The sequence below is a fragment of the Rana temporaria genome, chromosome 5, assembly GCF_905171775.1.
Source record: "Rana temporaria chromosome 5, aRanTem1.1, whole genome shotgun sequence".
Taxonomy (NCBI): domain Eukaryota; kingdom Metazoa; phylum Chordata; class Amphibia; order Anura; family Ranidae; genus Rana; species Rana temporaria.
In genome coordinates this window covers 22,232,400-22,248,891 of record NC_053493.1, presented here as the reverse complement: position 1 = coordinate 22,248,891, position 16,492 = coordinate 22,232,400, and the positions used below count along the sequence as shown (strand labels likewise).

The 16,492-nt window shown below is 45.1% G+C and overlaps 1 protein-coding gene across 3 annotated transcripts in view; it reads right to left on the bottom strand.

Annotated features, from left to right (window-relative positions):
• Positions 1-16,492, bottom strand: part of ETV1 (ETS variant transcription factor 1) — a 101,257-nt gene that overhangs the window by 28,747 nt on the left and 56,018 nt on the right. For all 3 annotated transcript variants that reach the window (XM_040352258.1, XM_040352260.1, XM_040352259.1), the window contains 3 exons: positions 13,495-13,624; positions 6,944-7,132; positions 3,946-4,193 (listed from right to left, as the gene is read on the bottom strand). In XM_040352258.1, coding sequence (XP_040208192.1) covers positions 3,946-4,193; positions 6,944-7,132; positions 13,495-13,624 — 567 coding nt within the window. The remainder of the gene's footprint in view (positions 1-3,945; positions 4,194-6,943; positions 7,133-13,494; positions 13,625-16,492) is intronic.

The window sequence follows — 16,492 nt, the reverse complement described above, 5'->3', positions numbered from 1 at the left end:
GTTCAGGAAAGTCCATTCACTCCAAAATCGAACGTTAAAAGCAAACAAAACTTTGACGTACGTTTGCTCGACATTTTGTCAAGTCATGTGTTTGTAGGAACGTTCATTTTAAAAATGTACCAGTGTATGGCCAGCTTAAGGTGATGGTTGTATTTCCGTCTCCTCCTAATGAATGGAAAGCACAACAATCTCATATTTTTCCATATAAGCGAGCGTTTTCGAGGCACACATAGAGCAGCAGCCCTGTAACCCAGCGTTAGTCATCCCCCTCCTCCTCCTCCTGCGAGCAAAAAACAGCTGATGAAACCTGAGAGCTGCTCTGCTGCGGCTTATTGAGCTGACATTCCTCTTTCCCGGCCTCCTCCCTGCTTTATGAATGAAGCTGGGAGCCACACAAAACCCATTCATGTACAAGTCAGCGCTCACAAAGGCCGGCCTCCTGAGAACAATCCGTCAAGGCTAAAAACCGGCGTGATTGGTTTAGGGCCATCTACAGACGTCCATTACGGGTTTTTGGAGTGCAGGCGGTGTTCTCGTGACCCCGGTTAATGCACGAGAGTAAATCCAGACGGCGCAATTCTCAAATCAAATCACTAGACAGGAGCACTTACTGTAACTCTCCATCTTAATGATACATATTTGTTCTGAGGGCGACCCAACCCACAACATAATCATCGGCTCTATGGAGCCCCGTGGCAAGAAGGAGCCTGGAAATGGATATCTTGTATCAGGGAGGGCTCTTCGCCCTGCGTTATTCTAACACACGGCCCTAACACACGGCCCTAAACATTTACAATTTTTTATTTTTTTGTTCATTAGAGGGGCGTTTTAAGTTTTTACGTTTATGGCCAATTTAGATCTTTGCACGTGCGTAGACGCGCTTTTTTATTGTAGCATTAGGCAGGTGCTTTGTCATGCATCAACCTGCATTTCTTTTTGTGATTTTTTTACTTAAAGCTGCTTTCAAACTGCTCTGTTGCAAAAACGCATTTGCGCTTTTTGCTGAATTTTTTGCCGCGTTTTTACCCAGCATACACCTGTGAAACTTGGACATGTGACTATATTGAGAGAGATAGGATAGATGCATTTTTGATGCGTTTTCTATTAATTTTAGGCTTCTTTCACACCAGAAACTACAAGTAAATTTTTTCTTGTACCTATGCATGCATTTGATGCGCATTGTACATGTAATTGACGCGTGTTTTTCTATCTGCATTTCTCCTGTGCGGTCACTTCCTTCTTTCTTTCCTTGGGCTTATATGTGCACTGTGATGCGTCACAGTGCGTTTGCATGCATTTTTTTGCGTCTGCGGTGCAGAAAAATACAGCTGGCTGTACTTTTCTGCACTGGTGTGAACAATGCCGATAGGATAGCCTGGATTTTCGGACTGTCTATGCAGTTGGAATACAGTTAAAAATGTATCCAACTGCTTTAGAGGCGAAAGGGCCCTTAATGGGGAGCTGCGTTTTTTGGTGCGGATTTAAAAATTAAATCAAAGATGCAGCATGCAGGACTTTTCAAAAATGCACCGCACCTGCATGGGTGCGATGAGTCCTATAGGATTTAAAGGGGTTGCATTTTTAGCACAGTAAAAATGCATCAGTGTAAAAGCAGCCTTAGGTTTTGGAGGGGGAGGGGAACGGAATTTTAATCTACAAAATTACTTGCGGTATCTGCCTCCACCCCCCACCATAAAATGACTTGGGGTCTCAGCCTCCAACCCCACACCATAAAATTACTTGTGGTCTCTGCCTCCACCCCCCACCATAAAATGACTTGTGGTCTCTGCCTCCACCCCCCACCATAAAATGACTTGCGGTCTCTGCTTCCACCCCCCACCATAAAATGACTTGGGATCTCTGCCTCCACCCCATCATAAAATTTCTTGTGGTCTCTGCCTCCACCCCCCACCATAAAATGGCTTGCGGTCTCTGCCTCTACCCCCATCATAAAATGACTTGCGGTCTCTGCCTCCAACCCCCACCATAAAATGTCTTGGGGTCTCTGCCTCCACCCCCATCATAAAATTACTTGGTGTCTCTGCATCCACCCCCACCATAAAATAACTTGTGGTCTCTGCCTCCACCCCCCACCATAAAATGGCTTGCGGTCTCTGCCTCTACCCCCATCCCCACCATAAAATGACTTGTGGTCTGTGCCATCACCCAGCCATAAAATGACTTGGGGTCTCTGCCTCCACCCCCCACCATAAAATGACTTGGAGTCTGTGCCTTTACCCCCCACCCCCATCATAAAATGACTTGTGGTCTCTGCCTCCACCCTCCACCATCATAAAATGACTTGAGGTCTCTTCCCCCTCAAGATCCATACCAGACTCAAAGGGCCTGGTATGGAATTGGGGGGAACCCATGTGTTTTTTTTTTCTTTTAATTTTGGCATGGTGTTTCCCTTCAAGATCCTCAGAGCACAAGTTGCATGCCACAAGTCGGATCAGTTAAGACGATGATCTGACTTGGATGTGACTTACATTCAAATCAATGGGCTGAATTGGTGCCCAAGTCGGACCAAAGTAGTGCAACCTTTTTTAAAGTGAGACCGACACAAGTTGGACCTGTAAGACGGCTCTCAGAGAATCATTAATTTATAAACGTCATGCGAGAGAACAGAGAAGGCTTAGAACATCTCTCTTAATCATGATTAAGCACAAGATGTTTGTGTGAAACACGTCTACATGACCTCATGTTGGTGTCTTTGGCGTTATCACTTTGAACAATAAAAGGCAATTGGAATTCCTGGATGTGCAGCCATTTCTTTTCTTACTAGATGAAGGATCTTCCCCAAAAATATGTTTTGTCTAGATTTTAAAAGGGGGCAGTTCAAAGATGCAAGTTGTGTTTTATAAATTGGCTGCTCATGTACACCACAACACTCCCAGAGAGGGTGTGGTCTTGAGATCAAAACCCAGAAGCAGCAAGAGTGCCACACTAATGGTCAAAGAGTCTGAAGATATGCTTTGATAATAAATTAAAAGAAAGCCAACACATTTTAAGGGTTCAGACCTCCCCTTTATTGGTGTGCTGTAACGCTTTATTTTTCCCGCGTATGCTTGGTGCGTTGATGGCTCAGTTTACCTCCAGCACCCGAAATTTAGAGGACAACAGGAAGATTTAGCTTGAGAGGCTTGAGAGTGGAGAAGGAAGCTTCATCTTGTCCAAGACATTTTAAATGCTGAAAAAGTTGACGATTAAGGGTGAGGGTTGAGCCCCGAAACCTGTTGGCTTCTTCTTGATGTTCAAAACTATACTGGACTTGCACAATTTCTGTGGCACTCTCATTCTCCCTATACCTCTAAGACCACTACGAAGAGTCACAAGGATACCCCAGCTGATAGAGGGCAGTCACATACCTAAAAGCCTTTTTATTCCGGTTTCAGATCCAATACCTCCCAACACACTAACGATTATCAAAGAAAAGTATATCAAGAGAATAGGGGGTGAGTCCAGGAATATTATGGAGCACTACATGCCACTAGATAACTGCAAACTAGACACCAGGGAACTAAGTACACAGTACACCAACCATCACAGCAAGTCATTACCAGATACTAGGGGATCGAGTTGGTGTGTTAACCAAGACAACTGAGAACCAAGAAATTGGGCACCAAATGCTATTACATACTAGGGTATTAGGCACCATAGTGGACTAGACATCGATTAACGAGATGCGCTGATCTACTCAAAAACAGCAAATTGAGTACTATACATCATGTGACCACACAGTATTTTCCATTGTATCGGATAACAACAAAGTGATCTGGAGTTTTAACAGCCACCAAACTAGATAAAACCATCCTACAGCTAAGAGCTTCTACAAAACACTAGTCAATAAAGCACAACATATCAAAAGTAGTCATTGGAACAGAAGATATAAAACACGTCTAACAAAGACTTTACAGATGAATCATTTCAGCAGGTAGTACGTACCTGAGTCATAAGCAAAATCTCTTGGCTCCTGCTTAATCATGAGAGGCGGAGGGAAGGTCTGGCTTGGGGCGCTCCCCACCATAGCGCCATGTTCATACACCGGGTCGTGGTATTCTTGTTTAAATCCTTGAGGAGGGAACTGGATACTTGGCTCCGACATCTGCCGTTGGTAAACGGGTCTGCCATCTTGCGGCAGTGCAGGGAGCGGTGGAAAAGAATTGCATGGTTCGGAGAGCTGTCTGCGAAACCTGATTGGTCATAAAAAATAAGAATAAATAAACAAACATTTTTAAAGTTAGAGAAAAAAAAAAGCTACTTTGGAAAATTTTAATTATTATTACTTAACAATTCCATTTTGGACTATCCAAAACAAGATTTTCACGACATCATTTTTCCACATTTTAGTCTGCTTACATTATTAAATAGTCAGTTTAGCCAAAAGTTTTATTTCAGCTCTAGATGGCGTTTGGTAGGTTGACCCTTGGCACTTTTTATATCTCAAGACCTCCAGTGGTTAGACGTAGCTGCCATAGCTTTCTAGATCCCTAACCGCCTATGGGTCAATCCTTGGATTCTTGTACGTCTTGGACAGTAATGCCTCGTTTCCACTGAGCGGGTTGGTTCGGTAAGGTACGCTATTTTGAGTGTTTCCATTATGAAAGCGGCCCATACAACCGAACCATACAGCACCATTCAGGGTCCTGCTTCAGATGTGAGGCCATAGAAAATGGTATGGTACGGTTAGGGCGGAGCTACTGGCGTCACACGATACATTCCACTGATTGGCGGACAGAAAAACGGCAATGCTCACGTCAAAGGAAAGCGCAAAACAAACACCACGTCGCCGTTCAGTCCAGATAATAGGATAAGTATGCAGTGGAAACGCTCACCTGAATAGGCCGGACCATTCTAACCTTTCCCTAACAGTACCCACTTGAACCGCTCCGCATAGTGGAGACGAGGTATAAGATCCCCCTGCTCTAATTCCCAACACTGCTCCTGTCCACCTGGGAGTTTTGAGCATCCCCGACCAGCTCTGTTATTTTCTCTACAATCTAATGATGAAATAAAACAACCAGCAGGGATGGTGGGGGCCCCACAATGGTCACAGCACGTACAGAGACCCAGGAACTCAGATGTCACCGCCAGAATACCTGAGTCCCTGAGAAGAGAGTGTAATGCCCTGTATACACCCAAACAATTTGAGGCACGGGTTTAAGCTTCACCAGAAGCACATCATTGCTGAAGAATAGGATTTCCATTCTATTCCATTCACATTAGAGTGTAGTGTCACTTGAAGCCTGCAGCTCATAGCTCAAAAAAATTTACACAAGCTTCTTTTAGGACAAAGTCGCATATTTTGGCCTCAATAGACTTCAATGGGAGCATCTGAAAAATCCACCAAAAAGCCTACAATGCATGCAAAGCGTTCAAAAATGCCTTTACAAATGCTCCAAAAACACACCCAATTAAGCCCAAAGATGTTTAGCGCAAGTGTGAATGGAGCCCAAGTTATACAAACTCTAAAGGTTCCTTCATACATGCATCAGCCCTTGCCACCCCTCTGAAAGGAAATCTGTAGTGATTGACACCGCTCATGTGAATGGGTGCCTTTTAATTTTGCAATGCATAGTGGTCTTGAGATATGTACAGCCCCAAGCAGCTGCATGCCCTAGGTTAAGTGAGGGGTTGGGGGGCACTAAAACCATGGCCTTAACTGCCTCCTTTCACTCTCCCCCTGGCTGCCCGTGTGAATGAGCCCTTACAGAGGGCCATATTCTCAAACAAGTTACGCCGGTGTATCTACTGATACACCGGCGTAATTGGAAATTCCCGCCGGCGTATCATTGTTTTGTATTCACAAAACAAGATACGCCGGATTTAGGCTAGGATCCGACTAGTGTAAATCACTTACACCGTCGGATCCTAAATGCAATACTACGTCGACCACTAGGTGGCGTTTACGTTCAGGTCTCATTTGTTTATGCAAATGAGCCTGATACGCCGATTCCCGAACGAATTTGCGTTGCGTAATCGTCGCTTACGTCGTTTGCGTAAGTGTAAGGTTACCCCTGCTATATGAGGGGTAACCTTACGCCAGTCCCACGTATGCCATGTTAAGTATGGCGTCGGGTCCGCGTCGTCTTTTCCCGTCGGGTACGTCGTTTTCCTAAGTCGTTCTTGAATACGACTTTACGTCAATGACGCACACGTCAGCATCATTGACGTTTTCCGCCGAAAACTGGAGCATGCGCAGTTCGATCGAAACGGGGGCGCTCTTAATTTATATATAAGCCGCCCCCTTTGAAATACGCGGGGATACGCCGGGCCTTTTACACTACGCCTCCGCAAACTACAGAGCAAGTGCTTGAGGAATACGGCACTTGCTCCAGTAAGTTGCGGTGGCGTAGTGTAAATGGCTTACGCTACGCCGCCGCAGAATGTTAGAGAATCTGGCCCAGAATGGCTATATTTTCAGGAGAAATAATGCAAGCAATGTAGAGGAGCTGCAGCATTATCCACGAAATGTCTATGACTAAAACAAATATATGTATCTGTGGAAAGAAAGCTTAGCAGCAAATCTATACCCAAAAGTTGTTATTTTAGCAGCGCTAATGACATAGGATGCAATTCCAAACAAGGAGATTCAAAACCCTTTGCTAAAAAGCTAGTAATATTTCACTCTGCATTAGAAGTATTTGCAATGCAAAACACAAACAAAAGCAACCGAATTTCCATGTTTCTGTAGGACAACGTGATAAAGAAGCACACGTGAAAAGACAGCCAGAGTAGCCGGATATTTCGGAAGTTCCTTTTGTAAATGAGTATGATCAACCTATACTTCAATTAGCTTAAGCTGCCAATCATCAATCATAGCCAATGGTGCCTTCTTTGGACCCAGACTCCTCTTCCTTCTTTAGTAGCCCCCCCAAGGTCCACATCATTTAACACCCGACAGTCTTTATGCGACTATTAGGATGGAGGATAGGCATCTCACCTGTGATCCATGGTGTAGTTGGAGTCTGGGAGGGGCTGAGATGGAGGAAGGTGCGGGGGGAAGAGACGGTCTGGTTTAGGGTTCTGAGCTGTATTGGGTGACGCATGGTGTAATGGAGACACTGGTGTGCTGGAAGGAGTTGGCGGGTTAGAGGGCCTCATTCCAACGTGTGGTTTCTGATCATAGGCACTAAAATAATAAAAAACAGAAACACATCAAACAATTAAAATATGAGGCATGGAAGTTTTAAAGGAACACAGTAGTTAGAAAACCTAACTAGATGGCATTGAGACCTTTCTACATACACTCCAGCAAAGGCTGCATGGTGTTTATCAGGGCAGGTTTCCTGATGGTGACAACGATGGACCAGGTGAACATAATTTGTGTTGAAATTGGCCCCTTGAAGTCTCCATCGGAACACTGGGTGACAAGGTGACAGCACAGGAGCACATACAGGAGACAGAGAGTTGTCACCCTATAACAGTGTCTGAACAAGGACCTTTATGGCATGGTCAGCAGGTATTATTTTATTGAGAGTTGCACTTTTAAAAAGGTGTTGAAAATTACTTTTGAAATTGCAATAACATTCTAGTGCAGTGTTTTTCAAGCAGAGTGCCATTTTGAGTTCTCCCAGTGTGCCAAGACCATGAGGCCCAGCTTCCCTGGATCAAAGATGGAAGAGAGGATACTGTGGCGATGAGGCGTCTCTGATGTGGTTGTGGGCTCTCATGTATAGGTGGAGTGTAATGTGATTGGGCGAACTCTAATTCTGTGAGGGGGGGGATCTGTGGTGATGAAGGGCTTCTAAAATATAGAGGGGACATGGATGTGATAGGCAAACACTATGTGAAGAGGAGCCTCTGACCTCCCCACTAGGAAGGTTCACCCTCTCGATTGGTCCTGGTGACAACGGAAACGGAATGTGGAAGGAAATCCAACATTTTTGAGTTTTAATGAGCAAGAGGAAAGGGGAAATCTTCCAATGGGGGCACATTTTCTGGTGACAATGGTCTAAAATTGGAACCCCACATGTTTCTCTATTTCTGTTGTGACTCCAGTCAATGAAGAGAAACCTTCCCAGTGGGACACAAAAAGCAAACAAATTTGTGGGACATAAAAGGCAAACAAAAACAGGGGTTTTAACATTTCCCAGCTCTATCTAAAAGAAAAAATGTTGCCTTAACATATACTTAAATTTTTTGAAGTTTAAAGACGACCAACTGTGGACACATTTTTGTTTTCACAGCCCGACTGCATGGGTCAACTGCTCATTTTTTTCTAGGGGTGAGCACAAGGTTTATACTCATCTGATCCGACGATCCAACAGAAGACTGCGCGCCCCCACGGTCCAGCAGTGGACTGTTCCTGTCTATGGAGAGTGGTAACGGCAGGAACAATCCATTTTTAAGACTGCTGGAGCATGAGGGGGGGGGGGGTGCTGGACTGGTCTTGTGCAAGGATGATTGGTGAATCAGGTAAGTACCGTATATACTCAAGTATAAGCCAAGTTTTTCTGCACATTTTTTTGTGCTGAAAATGCCCCCCTCGGCTTATACTCGAGTCACCTATTTGTGCCTGATCTCCCGGATTTTGAGGACCCGGTACTAGCCGGCCGTAGGTCTCCTGGACCCAAAACTTGGCACACATGTTCCTCTGAAAGTGTGCAAAGTTTGTTGTCTGGGGGACCTACGGCCAAGGAGCACTGATTTTTCAAAGCAGGGCACCCCTTTATTAGACTGCCATGTTAAATGGTAATTTCTCTGGTGATTTTGGGGATCCGGTCAAGGCCAGTTACAGCCCTGGACTCGGAACTTGGCACACATGTAGCTCCATTTCACCTCTACCAGTGTGCAAAGTTTGTCTGGGGGACCTACGGCTGGGGAGCACCAATTTTTCAAAGCCGGGCACCCCTTCCGTAGACTCCCATGTTAAACGTCAGTCTAGTGATGGACACAGTGAGGCATGGGCACAGTGAGGCGTGGGCACAGTGAGGCATGGGCACAGTGAGGCATGCACATGGGCACAGTGAGGCACAGTGAAGCCTCGACCGAGGAACTCGACGGGCAAAACACATCGTTTTGCTCGTCGAGTTCCTTGTTAGGCTGTCGAGGATCTCGGCGAGCCAATTTTCTCCATTCCTGTCGAGGAAAAAGAAGACATGCTCTCTTTTTGGCTCGACGAGATCCTCGACGGTTTCCTCGTCGAAAAGTGTACACACGACCGGTTTCCTCGGCAAAAAAAAAAACCCAGCAAGCTTATTGCTGGTTTTTGCCGAGAAACTCGGTCGTGTGTACGAGGCCTGAGGCATGCAGATTGACACCTGAGCTTAAACTCGAGTCAATACATTTTCCTAGTTTTTTGTGGTAAGATTAGGTGCCTCGGCTTATATTCGGGTCGACTTATACTCGAGTATATACGGTAGATCTCCACTGTCCTCTCCCCTAGAATAAAACAAGCAGTTAACCTGCACAGTGCGGGCACAGCCCCATTGCACGGGGGGGATTGTCTGAAGTTCAGCTTTAAGGAAACCAAGGATGGGTCAAAGACACAAACTACAGGGAAACCATTTGAGAGAAAAATCGGGTGACAGGTGATTCAAGCCACCAGTATCCACCAAAATTTTACTAATAGAGCATAGGGGATGAAGTTCATGGCAAGAAGGCCCCAGGCTGCAAAAAACAAAACTACACAGAAATAATAAACGTCACCGAGTCTCCTGTGTGTCTTACCTACAATGCGTTGTCAAGCAGACACCCAACACAGTGTAAATCACTTTAAAAGCCTGTCTCAACCATGGTATGCAAAAATGCATTACAGTCAAGAAAGCAAAGGTTAAAAAGCTTTTTGAAAACACTCTGCTGAAAAGCATTATTTTTCATCTAAAGGAACGAAAAGTCAAGAGGCCCTCAAAGAGCCCAATAAATTATAAAACTGGCAACTTTAAGGCTAGTAAATTACAAAGGTGTCTTAATCTCTTTAGATGGCAACTGTGGATTCATATGCTGAGCTTGCATAGAAAACATTACTGAATTCAGCAATACACACAAACTATTTAAGTAACGGCAGTCTTAAACAGCTAACAAGGTCACAGAAGTACTGGAAGAATGAATGATCTATGAGAGGAGTTCAAGTTTTTTTTTTTTTGCAGGTAAACTGAGGGAGAAAGAGCAAGCTGGTGAGAGAAAAATAGGATGCAAGAGAGAAAACAGGAAGCAGGCACAAGACCAGGGCACCCAACTGTCCCTGATTTCGAGGGACTGTCCCTCAGTAATATAGTTTTTTATAAAAACGGACAGGGGTCCATACAGCATAAATACAAATTGTAGTACAAACATGACATGAAAATTGTCATAAAGAAGAGACTAAAGAAGCAAAAAAGTATGTACATATCCACAACCGGGAGGGTCCAACCCAGAAAGAAACCGCCTACTGAGGCTGGTTCAGGGGGTCCAATAAGACGACATGTTTCGGAGTGATTCCTTCTTCTAAAGGTCTATCTGTTGTGTATGCATAGCTCCCAACTACTGTCCCTGATTTGGAGGGACTGTCCCCGATTTGGAAAAAAATGTCCCTCTGTCCCTCATTCCTCCTCAGTTGTGTCTCATTTTGGTCTACTCTACATAGTTGTATATATTTATCTTTCAAAAAAGTGTTCCCCAGTGCTAAACCTTTCATCCAAATTCTAAATTGCTGCATTTGTACATTTCAAAAGCCAATATAAAGAAATAGTAGTGGTAAAAAAACAAGAAAAAACAGACACACTTTCGCGTTTAACTGATCATTTTATTGTATAATTCTCATTTTAAGGGGTCGTGGCAGGGGGTGTGTCCTATGCCTACATATTTTTGCTTCGTTCCCATCTCAAAATGTTGGGAGGTATGCAAGACAAAGGGTGCATATGGGAGAGATATGGAGAATGGCGTGAGTGAGAAAGAGATAGAAAGTCAGCACAAAGGCAGCAGAGACAGAGGGCTGGATTTACTAAAACTGAAGAGTGCAAAATCTGCTGTAGCTGTGCATGGTAGCCAATCGGCTTCTAACTTCAGCTTGTTCAATTAGGCTTTGACAAAAAAAAAACTGGAAGCTGATTGGTTTCTATGCAGAGCTGCACCAGATTTTGCACGCTCCAGTTTCGGTAAATAAATCCCAGAGTGACATAGGAAACAAAAAAGTGAGACAGAGAAGGAGCGCAAGAGAGAGCAAAAGCGCGCGTCAGAGGGAGAAAGAGCAAAGCGTGAAAGATAGCGAGAAAGAGCACAAGAGAGTAAGAAAGAGCAAAATAGTTCAAGAGAACGTGCCAGCAAGCAAAAAGAGCGCAAGAGGGCATCAGCAAGTAAGAAAGTGGGTCAGCAAGAGAGCGTAAGAGCAGCAAGCAAAAAGAGCGCAAGAGGGCATCAGCAAGTAAGAAAGTGGGTCAGCAAGAGAGTGTAAGAGCAGCAAGCAAAAAGAGCGCAAGAGGGCATCAGCAAGTAAGAAAGTGGGTCAGCAAGAGAGCGTAAGAGCACATCAGCAAAAGAGCGAGTGAGCAAAAGAGTGCAAGACAGCGAATCGGTAAAAGAGCTCAAGAGAGCAAGTCAGCAAAAGAGTTCAAGAGAACGAGTCGGCAGAAGAGCTCAAGAGAGCAAGTCAGCAGAAGAGCTCAAGAGAGCGAGTCAGCAGAAGAGCATGCACCAGCAAGAGAGCGCACACTTGAAAGAGCGCAAGAGAGTGCACTAGCAACAGTGCGCAAGAAAGTGCGTCAACAAGAGAGCACATTAGCAAGAGAATGCAGGAAAGCGAGTCGGCAAAAAGAGCATGCTGCAGCCCCATTAGTCAGTGTGTCAATCAGCTCTCTGTGCTCTACCTCTTCAGTGCTCACTGGAGCGCCAAGCTGTGGAGGGAGGGGGGCGGGAACGACTGGCTCAGGTTCTAAATGGACCACAGAGAGGCGGAGCCAGCTTCCGGTCAGGCACCTTGGCAGATCCCAACATTGGTGTCAGGATCCCTGCAGAGCAGGGGCGGACTGACCATTGAGTCACTCGGGCACTGCCCGAGGGCCCCATGCCACTAGGGCGCCCCATCAGGGTTGCCAGGATCAGTAAAACCAGGGACAGTATTTAAAAATCTATGTTTTTTTTACATCTGTCCCTGATATGTCCGAAACCGACATACTTTTGATTGTGAAAATCCCGAGATTTTAGCTGCCCCGCCTCTGCATTACCTCCTGGCGTGGTGGCCATCTGTAAGCCCAGGGGCCCCATAATCTTCTATTGCCCGGGGGCCCCATGAGTTGTCAATCCGCCCCTGCTGCAGAGCCTGAACTGGCTCTATGATGTGAACTTTAGCCCGCTTTCCCCTAAATCTGGGTCACAGGAGTGCAGAACTAAGTGCCCTCTTGTGACCCACAGAAGAAGTATGGACAACAGAGCTTTGACCATACTTCTCCTTTAACATGGTGGAGAATATGAAAATGTAGAAGATAAAAAAAAGGTGAGCAAAGAATTAGCTTTTTGTTCTTTTATTTGTGTGATAGGCAGGACCAGGTCAGGATCATAACCATAGAACCTTCATAAGAGTGACTAATTGGTTGTGGTCATCAGCAAGTCATAAATAAGTATAATACGTGATCTGTTATAAGAGAAAGCTGCTGGAGGAACAATTACCACTATGAAGTCTGTGGATCAGTGGAGCCAGCTAAATCATGGCTGACACTAACCTCACAGTTCACATTCAGGGCAGCTGATAGATGTTGACAATAGACAGAGAGCGTGAGTGTGGGCAGATATATTTTTTTTCTTGTATCCAACATACAGGAAGTCAAGTGCATAAAACTCACCAATGATAAAAATAATAATACATAATTATGAATGCCATTTCATGGTAGTTTGCAACTCCAGACAGTCAATTGAACTATATAAAGCTACAAGGCCCTGATAACAGTTATATGGAACCTCAGTAAAACATTTGGACCATCAGTGAAAACATTAAAGTGGAGGTTCACCCAAAAAGTTAATTTTTAACATTAGATTGAGGCTCGTTTTGTCAAGGGGAATTGGGTGGGTTTTTTTAAATCGAAGCAGTACTTACCGTTTTAGAGAGCGATCTTCTCCGCCGCTTCCGGGTATGGGCTGCGGGACTGGGCGTTCCTATTTGATTCACAGGCTTCCGACGGTCGCATACATCGCGTCACGATTTTCCGAAAGTAGCCGAACTTCGGTGCGCAGGTGCCGTATAGAGCCGCACTGACGTTCGGCTTCTTTCGGCTACTCGTGACGCGATGTATGCGACCGTCAGAAGCCTGTCAATCAAATAGGAACGCCCAGTCCCGAAGACCATACCCGGAAGCGGCGGAGAAGATCTATCTCTAAAACGGTAAGTACTGCTTCGATTTAAAAAAAAACACCCGATTCCCCTTCACAAAATGAGCTTCAATCTAATGTTAAAAAAAAAAAATGTTAAGCCCTTCAATAGGATCTCAGACCAGTAAGATTTACTGATGTACAATTACTGATTTTGCCTTTGTGAAAACCCACCACCATCTACCAAGGTGCCACGGCATAGGCTGTACCTACCTGACATTGTACAGGCACTTTTCGCCATAGCTGAACTTGAAAGGCTGTTCCTGGCTGCAGGCGGTGTTCAGTTCAGAGCAGGGACTGTGCGGTTCTTTCTTGATTTTTACTGGGACACCATGAAAAGCCACTAGAAGACAAGACAGAGATAGCGTTACTTGGTTGCGTATTAGCAGAAAACGCGCACTCATGGTATCAGTTTGGAAATGGAAGCAGAACAGTAAAAACAAAATTAATAAATAAGGTCAGTATATTTATCAGTTATAAGGGAAAAACTTGCGCGCTACTATGTTCTAATTTTTAAGCAAATATAAACCATCAGCCTCCAGTAAAAATAGTGAAAACAAAATATATAGTGCATGTATAGTGACCGTGAATTAGCTGCAACCACTTAGTAGTGTACTAAATCCCCTGAGGAAGTCACGTGACCAGTGACGCAACACGTCGGGTGGAGCCTTGTGATGTCAGTTCTGGTGGTGTTTTACGGAAGTACGGTGAGGAGGCGTGTGTGTCACTACTCCCATTGCTTTTTACTGCTGTTTTTACCCTTACTTGATGTTTCTTTTACGAAATACATTTTCTTTTCATTTGACAATATTGCACTATGGCTGTTCTTTGTTTTCTTTTGAGCGCCATTTATACAAGAAGTGCCAATCCTTGGAGCGAGCCATTTCTCTATATATGGAATTACCCAAGATGTTTTGAGGCCAAGTTTTGGACTTAGTTCTTCATCTTCACCTGGAACCTGAATGCCTTTACAGATCTATCAGCGAGATTCCTTATCTTATGAGCCTTGTTTGACCCTTGGGACATTGTTGGAGGTGAGCGGCCAATTCATAAATTTAACAGTCGATGTTTAGATAGATGTGTTATCTGTTTTTTCTTCTATCAAGTTATCCCTATGAGATTTTCAGCTTTATATGAACTAAATCCTACCATTGGGCTTTAGTTGGACTTTTATTCACATTTATTGATTTATTTATTTGTATGTTTGGATACTCATCATTTTCATTCTTTGAGTATATTACTTTATGGCACATTATTGAATAAGCACACCAGTCTCATCTTTTATCAGAAATCTGTCTTTAGGTTATCTTCTGCCAATCCTTTGTGTGCGATGTACCACATTATGAGCTAATGAGGTGCCACTGGGGTCAGTACAGTGTCATGTCAATCTCGAAATCAATGAAGCACAGGATTTCTCAGCCAGGGTTCCATGAACCCTAGTGTTCCTCCAAAGGTTGCGAGGGTTTGCTTGAGCAATTAGCAATTTCTGCCTGTCAGATAAGTTCCCACTGATACCATTGATATTTTTTATCTACCTCTAAGGGGGTAATTCTTCCCAATGTCCTCAAGTGTAAGAAGCATTCTTCCCACTGGCCATCACACTAATGTATCATGAGTTGTACGTACCATGAGTTGTAGAAACAGTGGAACCTCGGATTGCGAGTAACGCGGTTAACGAGCGTTTTGCAATACGAGGATTTAGGCCAAAGCGGTGTGCAGTACCACGTTTGGCCTGAGGTGGGGGGCACCGGAGCCGAACGGCGCCGATCGCGGCCTATAGGCACCGTTCAGAAATGCACGGAAAGGCCCGAGGATAGCTCAGCTGACCTCGGCAAACCTAGGAAAGGCTCGGGAACAGAGTCTTTAAAAGGTTTCCCGAGGTCAGCCGAACTGTCCTTGGGCCTTTTCGGGCATTTCCCATGCTCTCCGGCGCCCCCTACCTCTGGCCACATGCGGTATTGCATACCATTGAAGTCAATGGGGAACTAATTATTTTAGTAGATATAGTAACTCTTAGCAGTGGTCCCCCGAGACCGGAAAGTTATTCCAAGGTTTCCTCTGTGCTGAAAAGGTTGAGGAAGGCTGATCTAGCATGACTTCAGGCACTGGGAACTGGAAGAGGGAAGCACAAGGAGGACCTGAAAGATGAAACTAGGGTAGATGAGGATCATTCATAGTCCAGTGAGCAAGCCAGTGACACAGGAAGCTGCAGAACTGCGATAGGAAATGGCGGTGTCATCATTCTGGCTAGGCAGCGTGGAAGGAGTTTGTGAATTACAAGACTGCCTGAACAGATTTTTAAAATTATAAGGTAAAGCTGTTCAAATGTATGTATTTCAGCTTAGATTTTAGACTTTAAAATGAAATACTGCTTTTACACTGCGCGGAATTAGACGCCAGGTGTGTCCTGGGCATATAAACATCTACTATATTTAGATCACATATGGCTGATCCTTCTCCTTAACGCTTACTTGTGTATTTTGTATCATGAGCCATGGTAATACATCAACAGAAATGACTGCTCCACAATTGCTGGTAAAATACTTGTAGTGCTTTCTATTTGAATGCAACAGTTGGCTGTTCTTAATACAAGATGCACATACAAACAGCAAGACGAAAAAAAGGCTTACAATCTCATCCTTAATGCATGACTGCTGAGCAGGGCCGATCCTAGGGTCACAGACGCCTGGGTGCAGAAATATTTCTGGCGCCCCCACATGGCCGTGGTCATCTTACTAACTCCTCCCCTTTACAAATGTTTCTATGGCTACGACTCAAACACAGAGATGCTCCCCTAAGAAGTCTTCATTAGTGTCCCCCATTAGAGTCCCCCCCCAGCAGGTGTCCCCCATCAGAGACCCCCAGCAGGTGTCCCCCATCAGAGCCCCCCCAGCAGGTGTCCCCCACCAGAGCCCCCCAGCAGGTGTCCCCCATCAGAGCCCCCCCACAGCAGGTGTCCCCCATCAGAGCCCCCCCCACAGCAGGTGTCCCCCATCAGAGCCCCCCACAGCAGGTGTCCCCCATCAGAGCCCCCCACAGAAGGTGTCCCCCATCAGAGCCCCCCACAGCAGGTGTCCCCATCAGAGCCCCCCACAGAAGGTGTCCCCATAGATCAGTACTTGTCCAATAGATCCATGTAGCTTGGGCACGCTGGGAGCAGAAGCACATTACAGGGGGCGGGCATATGTGGCATTTTTGGTTACTTGGAGGG